This window comes from Doryrhamphus excisus, linkage group LG8 (assembly GCF_037039965.1).
Source record: "Doryrhamphus excisus strain RoL-2023G ecotype Guam linkage group LG8, RoL_Dexc_Guam_v1.1, whole genome shotgun sequence".
Lineage (NCBI taxonomy): Eukaryota > Metazoa > Chordata > Actinopteri > Syngnathiformes > Syngnathidae > Doryrhamphus > Doryrhamphus excisus.
Genome location: NC_136364.1, coordinates 16,769,191 through 16,785,678, shown reverse-complemented (window position 1 = coordinate 16,785,678; position 16,488 = coordinate 16,769,191). Strand labels below are relative to the sequence as shown.

The following is a 16,488-nucleotide window of genomic DNA, read 5'->3' as shown; positions in this document are numbered from 1 at the left end:
ATCTCCACAGGTGTTTCTTTCTCAGACACTGGTCCAATTGAAAGGACAAATCTTGCACAGACATCTCATGAGACCAAGTGCTGCCTATCTTGTGAAAGCTGCAAAATGAATGACTGCATGTAATACATACACACTTTGTCCCCGCTGGGTCCATCGGAGGCTAAGCAAATAGTTACCCAATTTAAATCATTGAGAAAAAAAAAACCTCTCAGGGATTTATTTCTCACTGATTGCCTACTGCTTTGCTGATTGCATACAGCTGTATGATCCACGGTCAGATGATGGATCCTTGGCGGCGCTTGGCTGTATGTTTTGCATTTTAACGCAGTTTGTTTGCAGAAACTAGAAGTAGCCATTTTGAAGTCAGTATAATTTTGAACTTCATTAATGAATAACATATACTTGTATCAATTATATGCAATATTAGGGACTTTCATTTATCTGATTTTTGGCATATTCTGAACATATATAAATATGAATTAAACAAGAAAGGACACCAGAGGTTCTGGTGCATATTGATTTGATTTCATGCATTTCCATCCCCTGCCTGTATATTGATTTGACTTCTAACCTGTTTTGAAAATTAACCTTTCCGTGAATCTCATTCTCCATTGTCCCATTTGTCATAGACTTTTATTGCTTTTTTTTTTTGGAATATGAGAAACATCTTGCTGTACTTTTGTACCTGTTTAGCTTTCTTAAAGCCTGCATTAACTGCAAGATGGCAAATTGGAAGTATTACCGAGTATATTCCAAATTTATTCTGTATTCTATCAGGGAAATATAACATTTTGTGCCTTTATTTATAATTGGCTAGTTTCTTTCAGTGTCATATCTGTGTGTTATTTATTTTTATTATCTGTATTGAACCAGTCATGATGTTTTATACATATCACTATATTGACGGTTACTATGGTACCCATTATGTCATTGGATGGTCATATCACCTCGTACTTTGGTACGGGACAAACAAAAAAAACTTAAACTATATTAGGAAAGCAGGAAGTGAACAAATGTAGCAGTTACTGATTGTAAAAGTACCAGATGGAGGGGTAGGATTTAATAAGCTTTGCTTCTTCCTACTCCTTTTGGACATGTGGAACTGTGAACTGATTATGGGATGCATTCAATTGTAATCTGATGCATGTTCAAATGAACCATATTACCATTACCATATGAAGTACATGCAGGCTGGCTATCCTTCTGATAGTTCTGATACTTTGTTGTAAAGGTCTGATCACTTCCTGGTGAGCTTGGATATATATTCCTAAATGTTGGCAGTCAAATTCATGACTACTCTATGGACAGATGGCAATGACAAGCAAATAGAAAATATATTTGTTATAATACAGTTCAGTGGACAAATGTTAGTATTTATTTTGTTGTTTATTTTGTCATCATGACAGCCTCGCCTGCCTCCACTGACCACACTTCACTTGGGAGGTGCTTGTCGCTGCCGTCCATCTGCAGAGAGGCAAAGCACAACTAAAAATAAAAACTAAGGAGTACTTTTACAACAAAGTAAAATATCTTTTTCTGCATTAGAAGGATAAGAACAGGGACTTCCTACACAAATAATCACAAGACCACAGATGGTTTTCAGTTTTGACCTAAAGTGAAATATCTTTTTCCTGTTATCCTCTTTATGATTAATATAAATATTGATGAGAATACTGCTTATCCTCACGAGGGTCGCGGGGGTGCTGGAGCCTACCCCAGCTGTCTTCGAGCCAGAGGCGGGATACACCCTAGACTGTTGGCCAGCCATTAATTAGATATGTAGATCTTTGTAGATCTTCCAGAATCTGCACCTATTCCAGCTAGCCAGCCTGGTGGACAACCATTCACACTCACATTCATACCTATGGACAATTTGGAGTCGCTAATTAACCTAGCATGTTTTTAGAATGTGGGAGAAAACCCACGCATGCACGGGGAGAACATGCAAACTCCACACAGAGATGGCTGAGGGTGGAATTGAACTCGGGTGAACTCCTAGCTGTGAGCTCTGCGCGCTAACCACTCACCCGCCGTGCAGCCAACACAAGAATTAAAGAAAGTAAAAAAAAAACAACTAAGGAGTGAGTGCCTCACTTGTCAAGAAGCAGACTGACAAGCTCCTCCATGAATATAGAATATAGATGCATGGACAATCAATTTCCATAAGTGGTATACTTTGTATTCAAACGACAGGCTGTTCCGCATAAATTTGAGCTACTTGAATGAATTACAAATTTACTTTGTTGGGTTTTTTTGTAGTAGATTTAAAAAAAAAATGTGTTCTTTCTTTGTATTTTTTTGGTAGACCTCTAAAAAATATCTAGTAATTTAATCTGAATATGTTAGTGTTCAGACGGTTCAGGTCAAGTGGTTAGCACGCAGACCTCACAGCTAGGAGACCAGGATTCAATTCCACCCTCGGCCATCTCTGTGTGGAGTTTGCATGTTCTCCCCGTGTATGCGTGGGTTTTCTCTGGGTACTCCGGTTTCCTCCCACATTCCAAAAACATGCTAGGTTAATTAGCGACTCCAAATTGTCCATATGTATGAATGTGAGTGTGAATGGTTGTCCAGTCCAGGGTGTACACCACCTCTTGCCTGAAGACAGCTGGGATAGGCTCCAGCACCCCCGTGACCCTCGTGAGGAAAAGCGGTAGAAAATGAATGAATGTTAGCGTTCATGTTTTTTTTAATTGTGGCGGACTAGCCATGAGACGGCATCGATGCTGATGTTAATATCCAGCCCACGCTGGTGAATGAATGTTACATTGGAGTGGCTGTTTCTGTCGACCCCCAGTGCAGCTGTAGCTACAGATGTACCTTACCACCAGCAGTGTATGACTGTTGAGTGACTAAATAATGTTCTTATTATAAAGTAGTGATGTTGACAGTCTCTCCCAAGGAAACAAAATAGTGGCACTTCCTGTATGTGCGACACCTTTTCTTGCCTTGCAGGAAGTTAGGTATTACGTTCTGATGCTTGCACTCTATGCAGTCTTGTGCTTGTCACTCAGTATTTATGGAGACAAGGGTGGAATGTAAATGTCCTCCAGGAAAGAGCAGCAGCAGCAGCTGTATCATTCCGATAGCCAGAGGGGGAAATCATATTGGCAATGGCGGTTTTTGATATAGGTCACATGGGCAATTACCCAGGGCGGCATTCTCTAGGGGGGGTGCCGCAAGGATGATGGAGAAAAGAAATATTTTTGTCTTCATCAGGTTGAGATGTGTGTGTCAGACGGGATATCGGCATAACAAAATTGTATTCTTAATACTATATAATATTCAATATATTGTAGGCTCAAACAATGTTGAAGCAAAACGTGCAAATTGTGAGTTGAATCTTGGATTTCATTGTGGGAGGGGGGGTGTTTTTACAGCTTTCAGACCTGCATTGCATGGCGGTACACAGGTTAAGATCCACTCCCACTCGCTCACACAGAGGATACTTGGCTTTTATTGAGTGCCTGTATTTAATTGCCCAATGAAGCATGACACAAGAAACACTTTTACTGTTCCACCCCTACACACTAAATATAGCAATCAGGTATTGCAGTAGTAGTAGTAGTAGTAGTAGTAGTAGTAGTAGTAGCAGGGGCATCTGATGCATCTTAGGGATGCACCATTTTTTTTTCTTCAAGAGAGTACTGCTAACTTCTTGCTTCTCAAGATTGACGTTTTTAGATTTGAGATGACCGTTTTGCTTTTTATTTAGCTTTTTGTGATGCTTATTAAACAAAAATATGGAACCAAAGGCTTTGTAAAACAAACATTTCATTCAAAACTACAAAAATGTTACGACACTGAAAAGGGGTAAAGATATGAATAAGGATGGCCGGACACTCAAGATGACTGTTTTGCTTTTTATTTAGCTTGTTGTGATGCTTATTAAACAAAAATATGGAACCAAATGCTTTGTAAAACAAGCATTTAATTAAAAACTACAAAAATGGTGCAACCCCGAAAAAGGGCAAAAATATGAATAAGGATGGCTGGACACTCAAAATGCCCGTTTTGCTTTTTATTTAGCTTGTTGTGATGCTTATTAAACAAAAATATGGAACCAAAAGCTTTGTAAAACAAGCATTTCATTCAAAACTACAAAAATGGTACAACCCTAAAAAGGGGTAAAGATATGAATAAGGATGGCCGGACACTCAAGATGACTGTTTTGCTTTTTATTTAGCTTGTTATGATGCTTATTAAACAAAAATATGGAACCAAAGGCTTTGTAAAACAAGCATTTAATTAAAAACTACAAAAATGTTACAACCAGAAAAACATGTAACGTGTGTACGTCAAGCACAGAGTAGCCATTTTGTTTTCCACAAGTAGACTTACACAGCAAATTAATAAAACAACAAATAGTGTCCCTTTTAACATTTTTTACACAACTCAAACACAAAGATTTGCATGTTATTTGAAACATTTACATAAAAAACATATACTGTACATGTCTACATAAACAAATGCATACATTAAACACAAACAGACGTCAGTTGGCTAGCTTAAAGTGCAATGTAGCATCTAAAACTAAACTGTTTAAAAAAAGTTCTTTAAATGGACCAAATATACTCAAAAGTACACATTGTAGTACTGTAACAAATACATATAAGTGCCGGTGAAATACCTAAAAACGGGGAAAGATATGAATAAGGATAGCCGGTCACGATGTCTCCCTCTGACAGCCTCATCCAGAATGAAGCACTGCGGCTAAGAGCTCCCCCTGTCGGTCTTTGCAGACATAGGTAATCGATCCCCGATTAACTGATTCTAAGTGCATGCATTTTTTCCCACATTTTAAATAGATGTTTTAAGATTTTAGATGTTTTTGTCTTTTACTTAAAATGTTTAATTAGCTTTAACACATGTAATACCAGCTGCAGCAAAGCTTATGTATTAATGAATGAATTATTCACCTTTTTAAGCGAGTAGTTTGCAACATAAACAATAGCTCACAAAAAATTAACCTAAAATGCATAAACAAAATGAGTTGCTGGAGAAAACAGAACAAGTTACTCATCCAAAATCCTACAAAAGCAAGTGTCATGTACACACGAAGCAATGATTGAGCCGAGGATGAGTGTCGATAAGAGAATAGCAACAGGTGAGTGTCCCGGTATAAGCCTTATAATGGAGGTCTGATTATGATTGCCTTCAGGTGTGTTCGGGTGCAGGTGTAATCACCAGCTGTGCATCCTTGGATTTTATTGTGGATTTCACCCAGATATGCAGCTATTTATATATATATATATATATATATAACAAAATACACTAATATGTGTATGGCATTATTATGATGATGCAATGGTGTTTGTTTGCATCATCCACCAAGATAACTTGTGCAACATTCCCACTAATAATAGTATGTGTAATTTTTTTTGTTGCAATTTAGTGCACGTTATTAGTACATCTGGCAACATAATGTACATTGTATGAAAGCTAGGAATGGTAAACATTTTCCTGGGCAGTTAAAGGAGGTTTTAAGGAGGTGACTCTAGATTCTATTTGGGTTATTTGTCAAATTAAGTTTCAAGGTCAAGTTTAAGTTTGACCAATATTTCTGGTTCAATCTTAGATATTGTACTGTATTATAGTGTTTTTATTTTATTTTATTTGGTAAAGAATTTAAATGGACTTGTATTTCTCAAGCCTGGTGGCCAGCCAATCACAGGGCACATACAGACAAACAACCATTCACACTCACATTCATACCTATGGACAATTTGGAGTCGCCAATTAACCTAGCATGTTTTTGGAATGTGGGAGGAAACCGGAGTACCCGAAGAAAACTCACACAAACTCCACACAGAGATAGCTGAGGGTGGAATTGAACTCGGGTCTCCTAGCTGTGAGGTCTGCGTGCTAACCACTTGACCCCCATGCAGCCTGCCTTGTAACATGTTTCATTAAATTACACTCACTGCTACTTATTGGAGGCTGCACGGCGTACAAGTGTTAGCACGCAGGCTTCACCGCTAGGAGACTTGAGTTCAATTCCACCCTCGGCTATCTCTGTGTGGAGTTTGCGTGGGTTTTTTCCGGGTACTCCGGTTTCCTCCCACATTCCAAAAACATGCTAGGTTAATTAGCGACTCCAAATTGTCCATAGGTATGAATGTGAGTGTGAATGGTTGTTTGTCTATATATGCCCTGTGATTGGCTGGCCACCAGTCCAGGGTGTACCCCACCTCTCGCTTGAAGACAGCTGGGATAGGCTCCAGCACCCCCGCGACCCTCGTGAGGATAAACGGTAGAAAATGAATGAATGAAACTACTTATTGGAAGATACTTTGTAGCTAATGTATACATGTATGTATACTGAATGATGTACGGTATTGATCCCTGGTGGGGTGCCATTCCACCGTAACAATTTATTGCATTTCTGAGTAGCTACATGAAAGTCCATATCGACTGACATTAAAAATAATTAAAAATGCTCCCTTGCTGGGTCACTGGTGGGGCTTGAAATGGCTGCAATGAAAGAACAATTTGGGTCGTCTCACCTGCTGTGGCCCCCAAAAGACTATACCAACTTGGCTTTTTATTCCCAATATGCTAATAATGTAATAGAGTCAAGAGTTTTGCATCCAATATAATAATAATAATAATGCTAATTTGTCTTCTTTTTCTGTGATCCTTAGGTTCATCACGAAAGCACAGCGCCACCCATTGGTGTCTGCAGAATATTGCACAAGAATCTGTCGACAGTTCAGATGAAGAGTTTTTTGACGCCAGAGGTTGGTGTTGCATGGATTTTATCTTTTTGTTTATTCTAAAATGTACCAAACATAACTGCATTCATGAAATGAAAGGATTTAAATGATTTATTGTACCTTAAACGACTTGGCAGTAAACATAATATTGACTAATAGAACACAAAGAAAGCCAAGTCTTCCAGGATCTAACTTTGGATAGCTAGTAAATAATTAAAAAGAAAAAAAAAAAAACCCTATGTGGGACCTCGGTGATTGCAGGTCCCTGTGGACGTTTGTTGACGGCTTTGCCAATAAAACAAAACAAAGCTAACAACGTTAGTGGCATGGCGAGTAATTAAGCCCACTGCACTGCTGAGATGGAGGATTTGTCCATCCAATAATTAACAACCACTTGTGCCAGCTGGAAGGCGACAGCTTCCCCAGTGGAGATATTTATGGTTGCTACGTGCACCAACGACTCAATTCATGGAGCTAATAAAAGATATTTTGGATATTAGTATTAGCGATTTTGACTAAAGAGTCGCTAATAGTCATTTAAATGGTGTGTGGCTGGTAATGAAATATCAAATGCAATTAAAATGTGTTTTTCGAATCGATTCACTTAAAGCGCAGCATTGACACACAAGTCATTGAATGTGAAGGTTATGTGCGCTTTTATGTGAGACTGCGTCATATTGGACATAATGGCTCTAGTTTGCATGGTTCGTCCTTCAGTCACGACTACTTAAGCATGTGTATGACGTTCGAGATTGCTGTCAGTTCATCGTTTTGACAATAAGCAACATGCATAACCAGTAAAAATAGAAAAGTCTCCACTATATGAATCCCAGTGCTTATACTGTATTAGTAATAATATTTTATAAATAACCTTAATAGGACATTTGTCCATTTAGCCATCCTTGATCCTTGATCAATCGGTTAAGTGTACGTACTCTATGTATTACGGAATCGCCACCAGTGTATTTATTACGTCCCTGTGTCAGCAGGAAATTGTCACAAAAACAATTTTTACTGATTTCAGAACTCAGCGCACATATATTGTGAATATTATGTATTTTCAATGATATTTGTTTGACTCCAAAAAATGTTTCTGGACCAAAAATCAGGGAATTTGAATGTGTAAGGATGCATTGTAGAGCAGTACAAATGTTAAACAAGCGACAAGGAAGTGCAACACATGCTACTGTGATTACAGTGGCTGTGTTCGAAACCGCATACTTACCTACTACTCATACTGACTTTTTGAGTATGTGTCTACACAGGTAGTATGCGATTTTTGAGTATGCATATACTGCATTCGCCAGAAAGGTTCAGTACCATATTTTCCGGACTATAAGTCGCATTTTTTTTCATAGGTTGGCTGTTCCTGCAACTTATACTCCAGAGCGACTTATAAATGAAAAAAACTGTTTATGTTACATAAACACTGGACACCTTTTCTGTTTATGTTTATTTTTTGTGTAGCTGAATAACCATTGTGTTAGCATATCTTACACCTATTCGGACTGTTCTCTATTCTCTATTGTTTCTATTGTATCTCTATTCTTAGAACTTAGAACTTAGAACTTGCCTTCCAAGATGACGTAATGTCTTTTTTGGTCAAGTAGTTTGTAAAATAAATTACCCGCAAAAAATGCGACTTATGTATGTTTTTTTTCCTACCTAATTATGCATTTTTGGCATTGTGCGTTTTATACTTCGGAGCGACTTATAGTCCAGAAAATACGGTAATTAAGTTCCAATAAGAATAAAAAAGAGTGCCCCCTACTTGGCTGCAATCAGTAAACGATAGGACTAGTACTGTATTTTCCGGACTATATGTCGCATTTTTTTTCATAGGTTGGCTGTTCCTGCGACTTATACTCCAGAGCGACTTATAAATGAAAAAAACTGTTTATGTTACATAAACACTGGACACCTTTTCTGTTCATGTTTATTTTTTGTGTAGCTGAATAACCATTGTGTTAGCATATCTTACACCTATTCAGCCTGTTCTCTATTCTTTTATTAATGTTAGAACTTGCCTTCCAAGAGGACGTAATGTCTGTTTTAGTCAAGTAGTTGATAAAATAAATTACCTGCAAAAAATGCGACTTATACTCTAGTGCGACTTATGTATGTTTTTTTATGCATTTTTGGCCTTGTGCAACTTATACTCCGGAGCGACTTATAGTCCAGAAAATACGGTATGTATCATCAGCTTACTACTCACACTCAAATTACCCAGGATGCAACGCAAAGTGACGTTACCGCCAAAAAAACAAAACAAAAAAACCTTGGCTGTACACTGAGCAGCAGGATGGACCAAACGGCGGGATATATTGCAAGTTGGTTTGCTTCTTGTTTTCAAAGTAAAAGCAGTGATTTATCACAATGTTTTTTTTTTTGTATGAGAAAAGTAAGGGGGTGTTTTATTTTGTAAAAATAACCTGAAGTGCTAACTTAAATTTTGCCGAAATTGTAAAAGGTTGGTATTCGGACAAATAAATGGCACAAGCAGGATCTAAATTGATTTTTAAAAATATTTCAATAAAGTGATGTATTTAAAGAGTTAAAAGTGAAATCAGCTTCAGCCTGTCGATTTCGGCTTGGGTAGGAGTGCAATGCATTGTGGGTTTTCATGTAGTACGCTGTAGTGTATGCTGTAGTGTATGCTGTAGCATACTGTCTGATGGATTGTGGATGGTAGTATGGAGTGTGGATAGTATGGGCATGGAAGTATATAGTAGTTAGTATGCGGTTTTCCAACACAGCCAGTATGTGTTGCCTTGCACGTGTGTGATTTAGCGCTGCAGTACGAGTGAAGGTGATAAAACATACACACACTATCATATCCCCCCCATCAGCAACATGACACCCACCGCGAATGCAGTTTGAGCAATGTCTGACTCTGCTGGATGACAACTGTGATAAGGAGGAATGTTGGATTATGTTTGTTGGAGTGTGCACGCCGACTTGATGGAATGGTTGCCAGATAAATACAGTGGAAGCTCCATATTCCCTGAGTCCGCACATTTCTGAATTGGACCAAAATATGCCTTCAATGTCATTATGCATAACAAGAGTTCAGTTCACTAGAATTTATTCATTATCTATGTTCAATATACACACAATACAACAGATTAGGTATAATGGGCTCTATATTGGTCAAAATTTTTGTGAGTGGCGCAGCACGGCACACCCACACTTCCATCCTTCCCACCAGAGATGGGCTGTTAAGAAGCACGCCACGGAGATGAGCAATGAGTAGAACTATCTTTTGCTTTTTCTGGCAGGGTCTCTAAAATATTGATTTGGGGTTTTGCAAGCCAATCACAAGCCATTCCAGGTTGGAGCTGGCCACCATTCAGTGAACCTCTGGTGCGCTGTTTTTTCATGAAATTTTCACTGAAAATATGGAGAACTCCCCCTGGTGCTCCGCCATGTCCATCTCGGCACAGCCCAGTCTACCAAATTGGCTGCGCACAGTGGTGCGCCATGCTCTGCCACTCTGCGCCTCTTGGCGCTGCGCCACAAAATTAGAGCTCTAAGTCACATTTATTTATATAGCACATTTCCAACATCCCAAAGTGTTGTGCAAAAGCCAATAAAACACAAAACTACACACAAAATACAGTAAAAACAATAAAAACAATGTTCAAGTTAACCAGTGTTAAAAGCCGGTGGAGTAAGATTTCAATAAAGATTTAAGGATTAGCATGACTCAGCAATTACTAATTGTTAATATAGAATTGTTCCTTGTTTATCACGGTTAATTGGTTCCAGACCTGACTGCAAAAAAATAATTTCTGTGATGTAGGATTCAATATGGAATATTTTCATAGTTAGAGCATATAAAACATTTTTGTTACTTTCTTTACACTACTATTATTTTTTTGTTTACACAACATTGCGCTACGGCATCACTGCAGCGTAGCATGCTACTTGGCTAACCACGTGGCGTCCAATTTATAACATTTGTAACATTACCGACACCTAGTGACCAAAATACTACATATGACTTGTATTTTTGATCAGGAATGTGTGTATAGTATTAAGGGTGGCACGGCGGGCGAGTGGTTAGCGCGCAGACCTCACAGCTAGGAGACCAGGGTTCAATTCCACCCTTGGCCATCTCTGTGTGGACTTTGCATTTTCTCCCCGTGCATGCGTGGGTTTTCTCCGGGTACTCCGGTTTCCTCCCACATTCCAAAAACATGCTAGGTTAATTGGCGACTCCAAATTGTCCATAGGTATGAATGTGAGTGTGAATGGTTGTTTGTCTATATGTGCCCTGTGATTGGCTGGCCACCAGTCCAGGCTGTACCCTTCCTCTCGCCCGAAAACAGCTGGTCATTCGTGTGTCATACTCTTTTAGTAAATAAAAAATCATCCTTGCTTTTTCTGTGTTAAAGAACTCAGCACAACTGGAATCGGTGCCCAAGGAATAATAAGAATAGAAAAGAGTACAAGACTAATAAAGCGAAAGGTTTCATGGCTAAGTCTTTTATTTATGTGGTAATGATGAACGCCTCATCCTTTCTGTTCCGGCACGTTGGATACAATAGAAATATACATCAAGATATTAAGTCACCGAGGAGTTTCCTGCTAAATAGATGACTCTTATTGTATTGTGAAATATTCAGTCTTGTCAGGGAAGACTAAGAATGAGGCGCCGCAAGAAACATTATCTTTGGAATAAATCTTTTCAGTAATAATTCTTTATTTTCCAGTACCAACTGCAATAATCATAAATGTTTTATTATCTGTAAAGGCGATGTTTAAGTTTTGACATTCATAACTGTCGAACGGCGCCTAGTGTCACCAATAAGGTGCCTAGTGGCGTGCAGTGGCTCAAACTGCCTCCCAACTAGCTCGTGGTGGCCCATAACGGAGGCAAAAATTGAGTTTGGCGGCAACCAACTACCATCAAACAATTGGCGCGAAGTGTCCACCAAGTGGAACCAAATGTCACAAATAATCCACCAACTGGAATCCACTAGAATGTTAATGGCGCAAGCCAACTTGTGCCAATGATGCTAGGAGTCCACTCGGCCGGCGCCAGTTGGTGCCAGTTTGCACCAATGCAATTTACTGTGGCGCCTTGTGTCACCAATAAGGTGCCGAGTGGCGTGCAGTGGCTCAAACTGCCTCCCAACTGGCTTGCGGTGGCCCGTAACGGCGGCAAAAATTGAGTTTGGCGGCAAGAACATTTCAAAATATTTGAAATCTTTGTCGCCCCACTTGCATCAAGATTTTGGCGCAAAGTGTCCACCAAGTGGAACCAAATGTCGCAAATAATCCGCCCACTGGAATCCACTGGAATGTAATGGCGCGAGCCAAGTTGCGGCAATGATGCTAGGAGTCCACTGGGCCGGCGCCAGTTCACACCAATGCAATTTACTGTGGCGCCTAGTGTCACCAATAAGGTGCCTAGTGGCGTGCAGTGGCTCAAACTGCCTCCCAACTGGCTCGTGGTGGCCCCAAAAATTTAGTTTGGTGGCAAAAACATTTCAAAATTTTTGAAATCTTTGATTTTAGCGGCAAGACAATTCGCCTAAAACAATCCACCTATTGGAATCCACTGGAATGTAATGTCGCAAACAAAGGATAGTTCGGATTTTTTGACATAAAGTTGCACGACACCCCTATCCGAAACTATTTTCGTCAACATCAAAAATAGACCAGAACTTAGTAATACAAGGTAAAGTACAAGGTAATACATAGTCTTGTTCTTGCAGATTTTATCAACTGAAGTATGCATGTAAGAGGATCCATGAGAAGGGACTGTGTTGTTCCTTTGCGTGAACGCCCATTCAGTCAGTCAGTCAGTCAGTCAGCTTAATCTGTGAGAGGTGCCAGAGTGTGGAACTCAATACCAGATAATATTAAACGATTAACAACACTCAAAACGATGGCTTGTCAATACCTACTCTTGTCAGCATTAAAGATCTGCACCTGATGTGTTGTACACGTAGAAGTAGCTACACGTGTTACATTGACGGACGTTAATATTCTGACTTTTTGTTCTGCGTTCATCTTGTGCATGTGTCGGGTTGGAGCAACCAAGGTGAAAAATCAGTCACTTGAGCTTGTTGAGCAGAGTGAAGGTTCCCTGAGAATGTACACACACCAGTACACTGTGTACCTCAGCTATTCCAATAGAAATACACACAGAGCATGAAGCATTGGTTATTATTATTAAGACTGTCATCACTCTTGAAAGACTCTGCAAGGATGAGCGTTCAAGACCTCTTGTGTGTAGCCACTCTTTTCTAACCTCTCTTTAACTCTTCTTTCATTTCTTTTATAGAAGACATTAAATTGTACGAACGTCTTTTTATAGTTTTTCTCATATTTGCTTGACGTGCTCCTCTGAGATTAAAAAAGCTGTGATTGGTCGGCTTGGAGAACATTATTTCCTTCAGAGGGCATATAACCCACCTCTTAAAAACACCTCCACTGATTTTTGGATCTAATTTTGCCATAAAAATGATGGTTGTACCACATTGTTTAGTTCCAGTTGCAATAACAATCCCCTTCTTGGTCCCTGGTCCTTGTCCCTTGTTCTTTGTCCCTGGTCCCTGGTCCCTGGTCCTTTGTGCCATGTCCCTGGTCCCTAGTTGGAGTGCCTTGTGCCTCGTGCCCCGTGCCTCGTGCCTTGTCCCTGGTCCCTGGTTCCCGGTCCCCGGTCCCCTGTCCCTGGTCCCTAGTTGGAGTGCCTTGTCCCTGGTCCCTGGTCCCTGGTCCCTGGTCCCTGGTCCCTGGTCCCTGGTCCCTGGTCCCTGGTCCTTTGTGCCGTGTCCCTGGTCCCTAGTTGGAGTGCCTTGTGCCTCGTGCCTCGTGCCTTGTGCCTTGTGCCTTGTGCCTGGTCCCTGGTCCCTGGTCCCTGGTCCCTGGTCCCTGGTCCCTGGTCCCTGGTTCCCGGTCCCCGGTCCCCGGTCCCCTGTCCATGGTCCCTGGTCCCTAGTTGGAGTGCCTTGTCCCTGGTCCCTGGTCCCTGGTCCCTGGTCCCTGGTCCCTGGTGCCGTGTCCCTTGTCCCTTGTCCCTTGTCCCTGGTCCCTTGTCCCTGGTCCCTAGTTAAAGTGCTTTGTGCCTTGTCCCTGGTTCCTGGTTCCTGGTTCCTGGTCCCTGGTTCCTGGTCCCTGGTCCCTGGTCCCTGGTCCCTGGTCCCTGGTCCCTGGTCCCTGGTCCCCGGTCCCCGGTCCCCTGTCCCTGGTCCCTAGTTGGAGTGCCTTGTCCCTGGTCCCTGGTCCCTGGTCCCTGGTCCCTGGTCCCTGGTCCCTGGTCCCTGGTCCCTGGTCCCTGGTCCCTGGTCCTTTGTGCCGTGTCCCTGGTCCCTAGTTGGAGTGCCTTGTGCCTCGTGCCTCGTGCCTTGTGCCTTGTGCCTGGTCCCTGGTCCCTGGTCCCTGGTCCCTGGTCCCTGGTCCCTGGTCCCTGGTCCCTGGTCCCTGGTCCCTGGTTCCCGGTCCCCGGTCCCCGGTCCCCTGTCCCTGGTCCCTGGTCCCTAGTTGGAGTGCCTTGTCCCTGGTCCCTGGTCCCTGGTCCCTGGTGCCGTGTCCCTTGTCCCTTGTCCCTGGTCCCTGGTCCCTGGTCCCTTGTCCCTGGTCCCTAGTTAAAGTGCTTTGTGCCTTGTCCCTGGTTCCTGGTTCCTGGTTCCTGGTCCCTGGTTCCTGGTCCCTGGTCCCTGGTCCCTGGTCCCTGGTCCCTGGTCCCTGGTCCCTGGTCCCTGGTCCCTGGTGCCTGGTCCCTAGTTGGATACCCCTGTCTAACGGGCCAGGGGCCATTTGCAGCGCATGGCTTGTTCTTTATTGGCCCGCAGCACAGCCAAAGTACAAAAAAATTGAGCAAAAATATTGTTATTAAATTAATTATTAATTAATCAAACAAAAAGCTTTGTCATAAAACAACATTTTAATCACCAGCTAAACTCCCAAGATATTTTTTCATGTATACACATCACTTGCCGAGATATTCATTCATTCATTCATTTATTTTCTACCACTTATCCTCACAAGGGTCGCGGGGGTGCTGGAGCTTATCACAGTTGTCTTCGAGCGAGAGGCGATGTACACCCTGGACTGGTGGCCAGCCAATCACAGGGCACATATAGTCAAACAACCATTCACACTCACATTCATACCTATGGACAATTTGGAGTCGCTAATTAACCTAGCATGTTTTTGGAATGTGGGAGGAAACTGGAAAATCCAGAGAAAACCCACGCATGCACGGGGAGAACATGCAAACTCCACACAGAGATCACAGAGGGTGGAATTGAACTTGGGTCTCCTAGCTGTGAGGTCTGTGCGCTAACCACTTGTCCACCGTACAGCGCCTTGATGAGATATCCATCCCCTTAACAGGTGTAGCATTATTAGACAGCAAGATTATTGCCCAGGTATCCCTTAGGCTGGCCACAACAAAAGGCCAGTCAGTACAAAAGTTGCAGTTTCATCACACCGTAGCTAACTACAGGAATGTTGACATGATACAAATCAGAGAGGAAGCCATTATTTTAGTTTATACGGCAGCTAATGTGTAACACTTTCACTGCTGTTGCATTAGTTGTTAAAATGAGCATCCAATGTTTTTATTATCACTGTCAGCGTTGCTAAGAGGCCACAGCGCCAGTTTTATCTCGGATGCAAAAATGTAATGACAGTTACACTTCATCATGGGTATCAGGGGTCCATCGGTGAGGACATTACATCACTTCAATGACCCTCCCACGGCGCTACTGGGGAAGATATAGATGGGGATTAAGGCACAGTGAGTAGACAGCAAAATCTTGTAGCGTGATAGTGATACAACAAAATGGCATCATTGGTTTTGGTGGCGCTTGTTTCGTTTGCTAGTACTCTTGTATGCTATTATTAACAAAGCCGTTTAGCATACAATAAAAACATTGTTGTCTTTTCTGAGAAACCTTCATACCTCTATTGCAGGGGTCTCAAACTCAGGTCTCATCAGGTTTAAAAAAAAAAAAAATTAAAAACAGAAAAATATTTAAAAAAAAAAATACAAGCTTTGGTTCCGATTTTCTACAATAAAAGCTCTGATAAAACATTCCACTGTTCTCAAATATCTTAATTTTTATTTTTCTGCACAAAATAAGATGAAAAATAAATAAACAAATCAAGAATAAAGAAAATCAATCAATCAGTAATAAATAAATATAATAATAATAATAAAACGGCAAATAATAAAAACTTAAGAAACCACATATAGTTGGTGGGTAGACAAATTATTTTTTTCAGATTAAAATTAACAAAGCATTATTAGAGCCCTGTAGACATGACAAAACACGACTATAGTCACGTTTATACTTTTTTTTATTTACAACATATTGCGCAACTGCAGGGTCTTGAGACACATGCTAACTTGCAAACTAGAGAGCTAGCGACCTAAATGGTAGCCTTCAAGTTATTTCCTTTAAACTTAAATAGCCAAAAACTTACCACTTCCACATGGATAGGGAGGATAACTATTAACAGTTATTTAACCTTTAACATGAACATTAAGCAAAGGTAATAATTTTTTCTGGGTACATGATACCATACAGCATCCATATCAAACTTGCGCGGGCCGCACTTTCATATCAAGGCGGGGGCCTCAAACTAGTGTCGGGCCGCGTGTTTGAGACCCCTGCTCTATTGCCTCCAGAAATCTCATCCTCCTCTTGCATCATCAGATGTTAAGCAAGCCTAAAACAAATCCCCGATTGGTGATCGTGATTATTACACCCCTGTAACAACTAATACCTGCTTGATGAGATCAAGCAAAGCA

At 41.1% G+C, this 16,488-nt stretch overlaps 1 protein-coding gene across 1 annotated transcript in view; it reads left to right on the top strand.

The window, feature by feature from the left end:
- The window catches only part of pitpnm3 (PITPNM family member 3), a 93,991-nt gene that overhangs the window by 12,903 nt on the left and 64,600 nt on the right, over positions 1-16,488 (top strand). The window contains exon 2 of the mRNA XM_078792923.1: positions 6,645-6,740. Coding sequence (XP_078649049.1) covers positions 6,645-6,740 — 96 coding nt within the window. The remainder of the gene's footprint in view (positions 1-6,644; positions 6,741-16,488) is intronic.